Source organism: Chiloscyllium plagiosum, chromosome 12 (genome assembly GCF_004010195.1).
Source record: "Chiloscyllium plagiosum isolate BGI_BamShark_2017 chromosome 12, ASM401019v2, whole genome shotgun sequence".
Classification (NCBI taxonomy): domain Eukaryota; kingdom Metazoa; phylum Chordata; class Chondrichthyes; order Orectolobiformes; family Hemiscylliidae; genus Chiloscyllium; species Chiloscyllium plagiosum.
This window is the reverse complement of record NC_057721.1, coordinates 54,810,220-54,825,554: the sequence shown is the minus strand read 5'-3', so window position 1 is coordinate 54,825,554 and position 15,335 is coordinate 54,810,220. Positions and strand designations below refer to the sequence as shown.

At 41.2% G+C, this 15,335-nt stretch overlaps 1 protein-coding gene across 8 annotated transcripts in view; it reads right to left on the bottom strand.

The window, feature by feature from the left end:
• The window catches only part of LOC122555272 (NXPE family member 3-like), a 55,684-nt gene that overhangs the window by 20,904 nt on the left and 19,445 nt on the right, over nt 1–15,335 (bottom strand). For all 8 annotated transcript variants that reach the window (XM_043701098.1, XM_043701097.1, XM_043701103.1 and 5 more), the window contains 2 exons: nt 11,242–12,029; nt 1,694–1,767 (listed from right to left, as the gene is read on the bottom strand). In XM_043701098.1, coding sequence (XP_043557033.1) covers nt 1,694–1,767; nt 11,242–12,029 — 862 coding nt within the window. The remainder of the gene's footprint in view (nt 1–1,693; nt 1,768–11,241; nt 12,030–15,335) is intronic.

The window sequence follows — 15,335 nt, the reverse complement described above, 5'->3', positions numbered from 1 at the left end:
CTTTTAAATTTTGACAAATTTTGAAATTGTACCAACCTCCAACAAATCCTCTGGCAGCTCATTCCACATCAGATTCCAGGAAATTGGAAGGAAGATTTTGATCTCTGACATTATAATTGGTGTGATCTATCTTAAATCCCTGGAATCAACTTTAAATAAAGTTTCTTAATCCTTTGGAACTCAGTGTAGGTTAACTCAGGGCAGTCATTGACACTTCTGACAATTTATCTCTGGTATCAACACATATTCACTCAGGATAACATGTTTTGGTCATGTCATTGTTCAGACAATAGGAAGTAAACCTCATGGGCTTTTAAGATGTCCAGTAACTCCTCCTCTGTAATCTAGTTTTCAGCTAAAGTATATTTTAAATTTTAATTTTAATTATTGTTTCAGTTTAATTGCCGAAGACCTTGAGACAGAATGTACAGCTTTGAGAATTTTAAAAACAAAATTGTAAGTAATGCTTTATATTGAAGAAGTAGAACATAATCTTACAACAGCCTTTAAATTGGAATTAATTATTGTCTTGTCTTTTTTTTGTGTGTGTTCGTGTGAGTGTGCGTGTGTGTGTGTGTGTGTTCAAAGTTGTGCAAGTTCTTCGGTCACTGTATTTGAAGAATATTTCTTCAGTACAGCAGTTCCAATTAATTTTCCTGAATTTGAGGTCCTGTGAATGTTCTAAAATATTTCAGGTAATTAAACTTAATCTTTATCGTACTAAAATTTAAGGTGGCTATTTTGCAGCATTTCTGATTCTTCCACAAGTGATTGACTCCTTTTTAACTGCACCAAAAAAAAGAATCAGCTTCAAGACAACCATTTTAATACAATTTTCTGCTCTCCTTAACTTTGAGGTTCTAAACTCAAACTATGTTGTCAATAAAAATAGGTTTTTAAAGAATTTACTCTGCAATTTATTACAATGATGTTCATGCCAAAAAAAAAGCCTTCCTGCTGATGCGAAGGACCCAGGAAGAGGACCATACCTGCCATTACCGGCACTATGGGAAGGGAATTGATGGCACCAAAAACAAAAAGGGAAGGAGGTGGAGAATGAGAAAGAAAAGCAAGAAAAGAAAACAAAAAAAAGAACAAAAAGTAAAAAGAAGAGAGCAAGAAAAGAAAGGCAGATGGAAACGGGACCTAGACACAAACTATACTCTGCTACCACTATCTCACTTTTTGTCTGAAGATCATGTTCTTCTTTTTGGATGGCTTTAGATTCAATTTCCAGGTTGCATGGGACAGCACAAATTCTGCAACCAGTCTTTTTTGCAATGTTAGTCTACAGTGCTTGCCAGTACTAAGCGACGAAGAGTTAGCCATACTAAGCTTTTGGCAAAACGGCCTGAATTTGAATAAGAAGAGCTGGTTTATTATACATAATAACAGGTTACATTAGCTTCAGGCTAACCACAGCTAACTGGTAAACTCTATTGCACAATGTAAAAGACATTGTTATTTCTGAAAGGATACAGCTGTGTTTATGCGACATGATTGTAGATTGTTGAGCTAGTGATTTGCAATTGGCTTGCTGCTCCCCGAGACAATCATTTATATATCAATGGGAGGAGCTATCCCAAAGGTTCAGAGTTAACCCTTTCAGTTCAACTACCTCATATGACAATTCAAACTTCCTCTGATATACCAAATCTACAATTCCACATTTATAAATGTATAATTAACTTACTTGGTCGAGGTGAAGGCTCTACCATTATGTATCCTGTGCCACTGGGTAATATGGGCTGCTTGAGGTTGATCCGACTGTAAATGCAAATATATGATAAAAGAAGTTATTGTATTAACGTAACAAGTGAACGTAGACAGGAGGTAGCCCAAGAATATGTTTTGTGCTGTTATTTATCAAACCAATAGTAACAGTTTGAATTTTACAGTTACCACTGACTTCACTAAATTCTGTAAATGAGTTGCCAGCCTCTTGTCCCTAACCAACATTCCCAGTGTAAACAGCAGTCATCACCCAGAACCAACTTCACTGGGTGTGTCATTTCATTCACAAATCTGACACCAAGTTCCTGAGCAACTGCTTTTCTCTGAACGTCACGGCAAGAGATTCCCAGGAGAGTAGAGGAGATGCTTCAGTGATACTATCGAAATATGGTATGAAGGGTTTCTCAATGAGCCTAGCTCACTTACACTCAGAATGGAGAACAGGGTTTCAGGGAAGCAATGAGTGATTGGACAAACTTCGATCAGAGAACGTTGAGGCCAAAGACAAGACAGTGATGGAGCACACAGCACCCTCTGAGTAGTTCAACTATTCAATCCTTCAAACACCACAGACCATAGAGTTTGCAGATCATGCATCAGACTTATGAGCCATCTAAGAATGTACTGAGGATTTACCCAAGAGAGGGTGTGAGATAACTTCAGTCTCAGTTGCTGATGTCACCTCTCCAGTAAGATGAGATAAACACTTAACCATCACGGTTCAATCTGAATCAGCATGAATAAATAAATAATTGACTGATACTATTCCACATCTCTCAATTTATCAGCGTCAATAACTAGTCAACAACTCGTTTCAAGTCTTATGTAGCAAAATGTCCCAAGGCCCTTCATCAAACTATCACCAGATGATATTTGGCACTAAGCCACCTAAAGACAAGAGGAGAAATGAACATATATTAAGTTACATAGGTAGGCATTAGACAGTATCATAAACAAGGAGGGTAAGACAGCAAGTTAGATTGAAAAGAATTCGAGAGCTTCTGGTCTGACAGCTGAAGACACAGGCTCCAGGCACATGAGGGAGATGTAAAAGGTCAGATATGGAAAAAGTGTGCTTTTGGAGGATAACAGGACTGGAGAAAGTTACAGAGGTGAGATAGGGAAGGATTTGTACACAAGGGTGTTAGCGTGAATATTTGACAGTTCTGGTCAGGATCTTGTTTATTCGTTCTTGATTTTTGGATGCTGCTAAATAGGACAGCAATTATTTCCCTTTCCTACTTGCCATCAAGAGGGTGCTAGTGAACTGTCTGCTTGCACTGCACAGGTCCATTTGGTGTAGGTACACACATGATGCTATTATGAAGGGAGTTTCAGGTATTTGACCCAGTGACTTTAAGGGAACAACATTTTAGCTCCAAGTCATGATTATACGTGTGAAAGTTGGGGATGAATGTGCAGCTGATGGTTTTACCATGTGTTTGCTCCCTTTTTTCTACCACAGAATAGAGGTTGTGGGTTTGGAAGGGGTGTCAAAAAGTTTTAGTAATGTACTGCAGTGCATCATGGCCAGTGGTGGAGAGAGGGAATGTTGAAGGGGCTGCATAAGGTGGCAAGCAAGCATGGTGCTTTGTGGTAGGTGGAGGTTCGTGAGTGTTTCTTGAGTTCAATGGAGAGTGTGAAGAGTTCATGACTCATGATTCATGCCTTGTAGATGGTGAACAGGTTTTGGGGAGTCAGGAGATGAAGTGCATCTGAAGCATTGTAGGAACAGTATTTATTTGGTTAGTGCAGTACAATTGCTAGTCAATGGTAATGTCCAAAATGTTCAAAGTGAAGGCAATATTTGTGTCTTTGAATGTGAAGGGGAGATAATGTAATTGTCTCTTTATGGAGATGCTCATTGCCTGGTACATGATTGTTATGAATGTTACTTGCCACTATCAACCCAAGCTTGTGATATAATTCAGTTTATAGTGAGACCTTCATGTCCATCACCAAGAGTGACTTGGCAGTAGCACTGACGACCTCACTGGTCATGTCCTGAAGAATATTATTGAGAGACTGCTTTTGGGCAAATGGTGAAAGAATTGATACAGTGGAAGTACATACTGGACCTCATCCTCACCAATCTGCCTGCTGCCGATGTCCCCATCAATGTGAGTACTTGGAGGAGAGACCAGGACACAGTCCTTGTGGAGATGAAATCCCATCTTCCCATTTAAGATACTCTCCATGGTGTTGTGCTGCACTACCACATGCAAAATGGGTAGATATTGATCAGACCTAGCAACTCAAGATTGGATATTCATGAACAGCTGTGAGTGCGAGGTAGCAGCAGAATTGGACTGAACCACAGTCTGCACCCATATGTCTGTTATATTCCTCCACTCCACCATTACCATCATTGAACTAATCCTGGTTCAATGAAAACTGAAGAGGGCATGCCAAGAGCAGCAACAGCATCTCAAAAAATGAGATGCAATGAAATAAAAACACAGGAGTACTTGCATGTCAACCAGAATAAACAGAAAGTGATAGACAAAGATAAGTGTTTCCACAATCAACAGATCTGATCTAAGCTCAACACGTCACCTATATCTTGTTCTGAATGGTGGTGGACAAATAAACAACTCACTCGATGAGCAAGCTCCAAAATAATCGCCATCCTCAGTGATGGAGGAATCCAGTCCATCAGTGTAGCAGATAAGGTTGAAACATTGACAAAGACCTTAACCCAGAAATGCTGAGTGGATCCACCTTGGCCTCCTCTGGGAGTGCCCAGCATCACAGATACCAGTTTTCAGCCAATTTGATTCACTCCATGTGATATCAAGAACCAGCTGAAGGCACTGGATACTACAAAGACTATGGCAATAGTACTAAAGCCTTGTGCTCCTGTACTTGTCACAGCCCTAGTAAAGCTGTTCCAGTGCAGCAACAATGCTGGCATCTAGGTGATAATGTGGAAAATTGTCTAGGTATTCCTGTATATACAAAACAGGACAAATCCAAGCTGGAAAATTCCTGCTACATCAGTCTGCCCTTGATCATCAGTAATGTGAAGAAAGGTGTTGTCAACTGTCCTAACAAGCAGCACTTGCTTCATACTAACCTACTGACTGACACTCAGGAGGGAAACCTCTCTGCAGGTTGGAGTCATACCGAGGATAAAAGATAACGTTGAAGGTCAATCATCTTAGCTCCAGGACATCTCATCAGGAGTTCCTCTGGGCAGTTTCCTCAGCACAGCCACCTTCAGCTCTTTCAACAATGTCCTTCCCTCCATCATGAGGTCAAAAGTGGGGAATGTTCACTGATAATTGCACAATGTTCATTCACAACTCCTCAGATACTGAAGCCACCTGTATCCATATGCAGTTAAACCTGAACAATATCTAGACCTGGGCTGACAAATGGCAAGTAGCATTCACACCATGCAAGTGCCAGGCAATGATCATGTCCAATAGAGAGATCTGACAATTCAATCGTATTGCCATTGCTGAATGCTCTAGTATCAGTATCTCGGGGTTACCATTTACCAGGAACTATACTGACCAGTACTCTGGTTCAGATCAGAAGCTAGGATACCTGCAACAAGTAACTTACCTCCTGACTCCCTCAAGCCTGTCCACCATCTACAAAGCACGAATCTGGAGTGTGCTGGAATACTCTCACTTGTCTGCATGAGTACAGCATCAACAACACTCAAGAGGCTTGACACCATCCAAGCCAAAGCAACTGCTTGATTGGTACCAAATCCACAAATGGTTGTAGGTTTGCTCGCTGAGCTGAAAGGTTCATTTCCAGACGTTTCGTCACCCTACTAGGTGACTAGTAGAAGGGAAGGGAAGGTGGTAGCTCCTACATTCCACCAGAAGACTCTGTGCACACTTAGGCAGAGACAGGTTGTACAGCTCATATCTAACTGCTGGTGGTAGAAAGGAATGGGAAGAGACATAGCTACATTTTGCTCGAGGTACACTACATGTCATTTACATAAATGATTTGGATGCAAGCATAAGAGGTACAGTTAGTAAGTTTGCAGACGACACCAAAATTGGAGGTGCAGTGGACAGCGAAGAGGGTTACCTCAGATTACAACAGGATCTTGACCAGATGGGCCAATGGGCTGAGAAGTGGCAGATGGAGTTTAATTCAGATAAATGCGAGGAGCTGCATTTTGGGAAAGCAAATCTTAGCAATGACTTATACACTTAATGGTAAGGTCCTAGGGAGTGTTGCTAAACAAAGAGACCTTGGAGTGCAGGTTCATAGCTCCTTGAAAGTGGAGTCGCAGGTAGATAGGATAGTGAAGGCAGCGTTTGGTATGCTTTCCTTTATTGGTCAGAGTATTGAGTACAGGAGTTGGGAGATCATGTTGTGGCTGTAAAGGAAGGACATAGGTTAGGCCACTTTTGGAATATTGCGTGCAATTCTGGTCTCCTTCCTATCATAAAGATGATGTGAAACTTGAAAGAGTTCAGAAAAGATTGACAAGGATGTTGTTAGGATTGGAGGATTTGAGCTACAGGGAGAGGCTGAACAGGCTGGGGCTGTTTTTCCTGGAGTGTCGGAGGCTGAGGGGTGACCTTATAGAGGTTTACAAAATTATGAGGGGCATGGATAGGGTAAATAGACAAAGTCTTTTCCCTGGGGTCGGGGAGTGCAGAACCCGAGGGCATAGGTTTAGGGTGAGAGGGGAAAGATATAAAAGAGACCCAAGGGGCAACGTTTTCACACAGAGGGTGGTATGCCTATGGAATGAGCTGCCAGAGGATGTGGTGGAGGCTGGTACAATTGCAACATTTAAGAGGCATTTGGATGGGTATATGAATAGGAAGAGTTTGGAGGGATATGGAATAGGTGCTGGCTGGTGGGATTAGATTGGGTTGGGATATCTGGTCGGCACCAAAGGGTCTGTTTCCATGCTATACATCTCTATGACTCCATGACTCTATGTGCACAGACAGATCCACTACAGAGAATTAAAAGTAAAATGAACCATACCTCATGGACAGGCACAATACCAACAGCTTGTCATGACTTGCAGTGTGAGTGACACCCAGGACAAACAGAAATGCCAGCCCCAGGATTAAAGATCCTGGTGAACACAACCCCAAAGAGATAATTTTAAGAGGCAACAGGAGCGCACTTACGACTGAAAATGAAACTGTGTAAATGGAGACATCCTACTGAGCTAATGTTATGTAGAGGTTAACAGTGTAACAATCCAGTCTGCTCATCTGGTACTCAGCCCCACCCCTGTTTGCAGGATTTAATGGGCCTACATCTATGATCACAAACAAGCAGCAGGAACAGGATTCTCGATCCCAGGACAGCTACTGGGTTAAGGTTGCATGTAAATATATGTGACGTGGTTGCACGGTGAAGATTATAATTAAAGAATACTGCTGAAATATGTGTAAGTATGGCAATGTTAATCCTCTGTGGACTCCGTTACCACCTGATGCCTGGAGGAAGAATGCTTCATCTTCCGCCTCAGGACCTTTCAACCCCAGGGCATCAATGTGGACTTCACCAGTTTCCTCATTTCTCGTCCTCCCACCTTACCCCAGTTCCAACCTACCAGCTCAGCACCGTCCTCATGACCTGCCACACCTGTCAAGCTTCCTTCCCACCTAACCGCTCCATCCTCCTCTCTGACCTATCACCTTTACCCCACCTCCATCCACCTATTACACTCTCAGCTACCTTCTCCCCAGCCCCCCCACCCTCCCATTTATCTCTCCACCCCTGAGGCTCCCAGCCTCATTCTTGATGAAGGGCTTTTGCCTGAAACATCAATTTTCCTGCTCCCCGGATGCTGCCTGACCTGCTGTGCTTTTCCAGCACCACTGTAATCTATCCTCTTATTGTTGATCCTATTGGAGGCTGTTGGAAAGTGATTGCTTTGTGGTGGGAGATGTTGCAAAGTTAAGTATAGTAATTCCAAATTGGGAGGCAGGAAATTAGAATTTGGTGTTTTGTGTAAAATTTTCAAACTGTAACTTGTAAAACCATAAAACCATAAGACATTGGAGCAGAAAGTAGACCATTCAGCCCATCGGGTCTGCTCCGCCATTCAATCATGGCTGATAAATTTCTCAACCTCATTCTCCCACTTTCTCCACATAACCCTAGATCCCCTTTACAATCAAGAACATATCTATCTCCATCTTAAACACACTCAATAACCTGGCTTCCACAGCCTTCTGTGGCAGTGAATTCCATAGATTCACCATTCTTACTCTAAGGTTGTGCCCTCGGGTCCTAGTCTCTCCTACCAATGGAAACATCTTCCCAATATCCACTCTGTCCAAGCCATTCAGTTTTCTGTAAATTTCAATTAGATTCCCACCCATCCTTCTAAACCCCATCGAGCATAGACCGAGAATCCTCAAACATTCTTTAGATGTTAAGCTGTTCATTCCTGGGTCGTGAACCTCCTCTGAACACGCTCCAGGGCCAGTACATCCTTCCTGAGATATGAGGCCCAAAACTGCACATAATACTTCAAATGTGGGCTGACCAGCACCTTATAGAGCCTCAGAAGTACATCCCTGCTTTTATATTCAAGTCCTCTCAAAATAAATGCCATCATTGGATTTGCCTTCCTTGAGAGAATCCTGGACTAGAGCTCCCAAGTCTCTTTGCACTTCAGACTTCTGAATTTTCTCCCCATTTAGAAAATAGTCCATGCTTTGATTGTTCCTACATGACCCCACACTTTCCCAGGTTGTATCTCATCTGCCACTTCTTTGACCACTCTCCTAACATGCCCAAATGCTTCTGCAGCCTCCCCGCCTCCTCAATGCTATCTATCCTATTGCACAATGCCTTTAAAAGGTGGTGCTTTTTTTCTGTGTGTAGATTTAAAAGTCAATGTCTGTGAACAGCAGCTCTAAAGTTTGCAAGTGCACTGATAGAACCTGATCTGAAACATTTGTGTTGAGAGGTAGTGCAGTTAGGGAGCCAAGCAGCAGTTTTTAATCAAGAAAATAGCTTTTGAATTTAGCCAACGAGTTTAAACCAGGCCCTTGGCCACTAAAACCTTTTAACACCTCGGAACTAGATGAAGGGTATTGAGGCAGAATTGTTCAAGACAGGGGATAGGGACTGGCAGCCGGCCACTGGTGGGAGGTACCTAGTAAGTACTGATAGGAGTAGAGCACGGGGTAGTACCAGCCTAACTATCAGATATCACAACAGCTTCCTTTTGTTACACTGACTAACAGTTTAGGAATAGGGAAGCTCACCAGTATGATTTTACTCAGAAAGAATGGATCGGAGAAAGCTGAGAAGGAATTAGTAACTGTACTCAGACATACAATGTCACCCTCCTATCGTCATCGATTTGGCAATGGCACCTGGCTGACCTTCGGAAATCACACAAGTAAGGGAACATTCCAGCAACACTGGCATCCTGAGTTGATCATTAGGTTTATTTCTTACAATGGTACAGATATTGTGCGTGGACACAGAGCATGTATCAACAGCAGAGACCCCTGGGAATGTCCATTGTCCAGCGATTAGTGATTTTTATTGCTATTTTGAGAGTGTGTAATCTTGTCTTTTGTGTCCTGAAATGCATTGTCACCACATTAATGAAAAAGGTGACTGCAGGAGAGCCATGGACACAGAGGATGGCCCTACTATGTACCATCATGTCAACCAACTACTAGTGGAGCGACAAAAAGCAATGACCAGCCCATTGAACACCAAGAACAGGATCACAGACTCAACATCATGGAAGGATGCTACTTTTGGCCTTTGATTTGGACTCTTGGACTTTGATTTGGATTTATGGACACTCATTTATGGACACTACTGGTTTGCAAGTAGTCCTAACTGCCATAATATTGCCTCGGGCCAAAAGGGGGATCTATAGGGGTGTATTCTAAGTGCTTATAATAAAATGGCCCTTGCCCGCTCACCCAAAATGGCTGACAAACAGAAAGAGGCGGCCTGCCTTAGAATTAAAACACAAGATGGCTGACAGGAGATAAAAAGACTAACTGTCTTTTCCAGCCTTTAATTAAAGAAATGACAACATCGCTGAACAAAGTTATATCAAGGCCATGAGTATCCCATTCCAGAAGGTACTGATAAGGGCATGTCTCTGAAATAGACAAGCAACTAATCTTAGCTCTCATTAATAAAAGTAATTGCCCCAGTGAATGAATGAACACCAAGCACAAGATAAGTCCAGTCACATTCTTATGTCGTTACTGGAACAGCAGTTAAAGTTATTTTGTACTTGTATCTTTGAAATGAATTACTCTTCCATAGGTTCTAGTTAGAAATTCCCAGGGGAAATCATAAGGATAGTTTTTAGCATAATGTATAAAACCAATGCTTAATAAAAGTATTAAAGGAAAAGCATTTAGACCTAGATGTGAAAGTTAATTAGCATCAGGAAATTATGTGCCCTGAACAAAATAAATTGCTTACAGCCTATTAACCACAAAGTACTAAGAGTCAGAAAAGGTGTGCTTAATCCTCCACTTGATAGCTAACTTCCTGACAAAAATCAATATTATAAACTTCAGAGCAACTGGATAAAACTAACTGTCTTTTGTGTTTTTGCACACATAATTAGGACAGTGGGAAATGTAAGAAGAATCATTGAATTTGATCAAGACAACACAAGAGAAATATAAATAATAGAATTCAAACAGTCTTTACAGTTACAGCCAGACAAAGAGGACAGAAGTATAGCAATTAACTTTGGAATGCGAACGAATAGGATGCATAGAAAGATTCCAAGGCCGAGAAATAATAATCCCTGTTAAACACCATGGGACCATGGGAAGCAGAGGCTAGACAATAATGCCCATCATTAATTAGGTGTTTTCCCAGATTGTATGTATGGAGTAGGAGGGAAGAGCTGTCACCATGCTGTATGTGATCATTATATGACAGAAATATATCAAAATACTGCTTTTTACTGTGAAAATTAGTGTGTGTCATTGATCTACCTTCTGATCTAAGCCAAAGATTAAGTGAATAACTAAGTTCGCTGTCGAGGCTAGATTCAGGAAAAATACTTTGGCCCTCTCCCTGCTTTAACTGGTTTCTGCATTAATAAATGTTCACTTGCCTAAGTTCTGCCTGCTTCTTGAGTTTTCCCCCACTGTCAGGGGAAAACGATCCTATAGTTGGTCAATAAATATTAGACTTGTCAGCAATGCCCAAAACCCATGACATATATAAAAAAGATGCCCAAACTGAAACATGGATCCGTCCAATGACCTCTGCCAACACTATAATTTAGAAAATCTTGGGTTTGACTGAAGATGGTCTCTGATAACTTGTCATTCAACTTTCAATTGTTGCCATGTGAGCATTCATGTGAAATTTCTTAATTTGATGACAGCTCCAAATCATTGCACCTAAAAGGATATAAATACTGTATCCCAAAGTGAAGGTTACAATTGACTTTCCAATGTTGAGAAGTCTGGTTCTGTGCTTCTCTATTAGAATCTGAGTCAGACAGAAGAATGAGAAAACAAAATGTAAATAAAAATACTTCAAGCGACGTACCTTTGGAAATAAAGCTTCTCTTCTCCAATGAAGAGATTTGTTAGAAATCCTGCTACAGTCGAGCTAATACGAGCAGAGCAGGGAAGTTTCTTTGGTTTGTAACAGAACCAGGGCTCCCCAGTCCTGGGATCAGTAAAGTTACAGAGTGGCCCAGTCTGAGGCAAATAAAGGTTACATTGAGTAGTCTCTAAAATCTTCCTATTCTTGAAGATACTTTGAAAATATGCTCTCGTTAGTCGTTCCTCACGTAGTCTTTTGAGTGTTTGGATTCCTTCACTGGGATGAGCCAGTAAAACAGAAACTTCAACTTTCCCCGGCCAAGATAAGTTAAAATTGATATAGTAAAATCCATTTTCATTGTCTATAACTGTTCCTGCTGAACCAGCTTTTAAAGCTGGGGTGTGGATCCGAGCTTGGAGATAGTCACCCCCATATTGCTTTGGGTGACCGTCAAAATCATACATCTGCAGCATCACTTGCAGCTGATCCCCCACATAGAAAGTCTTTGCAGAATTTAAAATTACAAAACGAACATGTGCTGGGTCACTGCTTTTCCGAAATGGCATAGAAGAGTTGGGTGATTTAGGCCATTCGATCATTTTCATAAGGAACATTCCCTCTGACCTTTCTTCAGGGGTGAAGCTGTGATTCTGGTAGCCATTTTGCACCAGCTTGTCTGTCCAATGGAGATTCCTTGTCTCCGCTTTTTGTCTCATGGTGTGGTTAAACTTTGGAACTGGATATCTCCTCCATTTCGACTTAGATCCAATTATTGCAGTGTTATCATACTGTGAAAAAAGCAAATCATTTTCATGAATAACAGGGAATTCTTCAGAATTGCAGCATTGTAATTAAATCATTATATATTTCAATGTGACAGTGAGCATTAATTCAGTTATATACTGCAGCTCAGCTCAGGAGAGGAAACAGGTCATCAGACAGTCTAACCCTTGACCTCCAGCCTGTGCGCTGATCTTCTCCTGAAAATGAACAGGCCAGGAAAGTTCCCAGTTTAATTCCCAGGCTATGCAGAGTTGATTTCAACACTGCTGAGATAGTGAGGGGAAAGTACACAATCAGTTTGTGTTCCCAATTCTCACACTGCACAATGATGCCTGCTGGAAGAGCATAAGTCGCAGCATAGCATGAGGAACAGACCTGGGCTTCAATTTGAGATCCTGCCTCAGGTTAGATGATATGTAATGAAGGTACGCGATCAGTCTGTAGAACTGTATCTCAGCAGGATTGGTTCTCATAACTTCAGTCATAATCTCAAAATATTTCATAAATCCAGCTCTCAGTTGTTGACCACCCTGAACAATGTGTCAGAGATTCTGTCTGTCATGTTCAATAAACACCAAGAACTTTACCACCAGTGAATACTACTAGCTTGCTCATGTCAGAAACAAAAGACAGACTGGTTAGACAAAAGACAGACAAAGGTAGACTGTTAATTTCTGAACTCCGGTTGGTTGATATAAAATTAGTTATTTGATACAATGCCCACCTGCTGCATTGTTTATATTGGCTAAATGGAATAAAGGTAATAAGAAGGGCTGAAGAAGGGCTTTTGCCCGAAACGTCGATTCTCCTGTTCCCTGGATGCTGCCTGACCTGCTGCACTTTTCCAGCAACACATTTTCAACTAAAGGTAATAAAAGGCAAGTAAGTGGGCATGGGATGATCATTTGGATAGGAATAGTGTTCAAGTATATGGGGAAAACTGGGAGATTGGCGCAAGGTAATGATGCTCATTTGAAGAGCCAATGAAGACACAATGGGCTAAATGGCCTCCTTCTGTGCTGTAACCATCCTATGATACAATTCCAAGAAGACACATGAGTGCAGGCAAATGCCTGGCAGGCCCCTGTGTTGTTAATGGAGAAGATGTTTATGTAGAATCATAGAATCCCTACAGCGTTGAAACAGGCCATTCGGCCCAACAAGTCCACACCAACCCCACGAACAGTAACTCACCTAGACACATTCCCCCACCCAATTACTACATTTACCCCTAACTAATGCACCTAATCTACACACCCCTGGACAGTATGGGCAATTTAGCATGGCCAATTCACCTAACCTGCACATCTTTGGATTGTGGGAGGAAATGAAGCACCCAGAGGAAACCCACACAGACATGGGGAGAAAATGCAAACTCCACGCAGACAGTCACCCAAGGCTGGAATTGAACTGGAGTCCCTGACGCTGTGAGGCAGCTGTGCTAACCACTGAACCACTGTGCCACCTTCTAGGTTTTATTTCTAAGTTTATAACAGGCTGTATAAATTCATTCATCTGTTAGTTTTGTTTTGACTTCAGAGCTGATAGCTCAGAGTTCAGTTGAATAGAGAACAATTTATCTCCCAACAGCACAATCTTGTTTAGTTCAGTTTAGGGAATAGGTCACTGCAGCAGTAATGATTTATCATTCTCAGTCAGGAGAATTGACGGCTTATTCCCTGTCATTATTAGACTTATGAATGGACTATCTAACTTCAAATAATGGTGGTGGTGTTAATGTTGATCTAGCCTAGCGCATGGTGTAACTGTCCAAGTTATTTTTTCACTCTATGATCTTTCTGCCCTTGCTTACCACGATCTGCCTGTACTGCCCGTAAACAAAGCTTTTCACTGTACTTCGGTACACGTGACAATAAATAAATAAATCAAATCAAACCTGGAATAAAAATCATCCATGTTGTTCAAAACAAAAAGGTTTAGTCTATCATACTTGTGGAAGTTTCATGCAATCAGATTCAGATAGGAACTGTAAACTTTTGTCTGCAATTCCACAAAAGAAAATGGAAGAGCCATTTGAGTAGAAACTGAAAGTGTTGAGACAAGAGTATAATTTTGGTGGACTTGAATTTCTGAAACAGATAGTGTTGGGAAAAATGTTGAAACATTGTTTTGATGTTTGTGTTAAGAGCTTTCTAATTTGCTCTTTGTTCACAGGTCGGCGCAACTTCGAGGGCTAAAGGGCCTGTACTGCGCTATAATGTTCTATGTTCTATATTGCTTGGTTTGTTCTAACTTTCTCTGTTTATGTTCTTTTGTTAAAGAATATGTGCAGCTTTGTGAAATATTTTTCAGTGATGAACCACCACACTAACTAACTAAAACTAAGTCGCATGCCAGGTTTCATTCTGGGATCTGACTTGGTATTATCATCAGCTGGTATCATAACAAGAAACAATGTGGCCAAAATGAGGAGAAATCTTTGCCATAATTGAACGAAGTGGTTGCAAAGAGCCAATTTGGTCTGAATGGACCAAAAGAGAAGTTGCCAAAGCACAGAAAACTTATGGAAAGGCCAAACAGCACCTAGCAAAGCAAAAATCAGAGGTATTTTAGAGTTTACTGTGTCAAAGACAAATATGAAATGTTGCCGCGTATCAGCTTGAATGGGTGCTGTTGGAAGTTCATCTTAAATTTAAGCAAAATTGTTAAAAATAGTTCATTAAGCAAGTTTGTTAAAGAAAGGCAAGAAATATGAATGGATAAAAGAAAGTCAGAGGGTCTTAGAAAGCTTGAAAGCTTTATTAACTACCACACTGAATTCCACGATGTCAAATTATGGGGAAAAACTGATACTACAAAGGTTTGGTGTAAACCAGTACCTGGTGGAAATACACAGCAGGTGTCAGAGACTCTGTGCACAGAGAAACAAAGTTAATGCTTCACTTGGAACGTGAGGCTTATACAGGAACTTGATCTTGTACTTATCTATTTTACACCAGATATTCAAGCAGCTCTCGATCTTTTCAATTCTACATCCAACTTTATCTCTCCTTGAGAATAGTGAATTCACATCAACCTATGCCTGATTAGTTTCACTTCCCTTACATATTGAAGGCAAATCAAATCAAGGCAGGACTTATACACTTAATGGTAAGGTCCTGGGGAGTGTTGCTGAACATAGGGACCTTGATATGCTAGTTCTCAGTTCCTTGGTAGATAGAATAGTGACGAAGGTGTTTGGTACACTTGTCTTTTCTGGTCAGTGCATTGAGAATAAGAGTTGGGAGGTCACGTTGTGGTTGTACAGGACATTGATTAGGGCACTTTTGGAATACTGCATGCAATTCTAG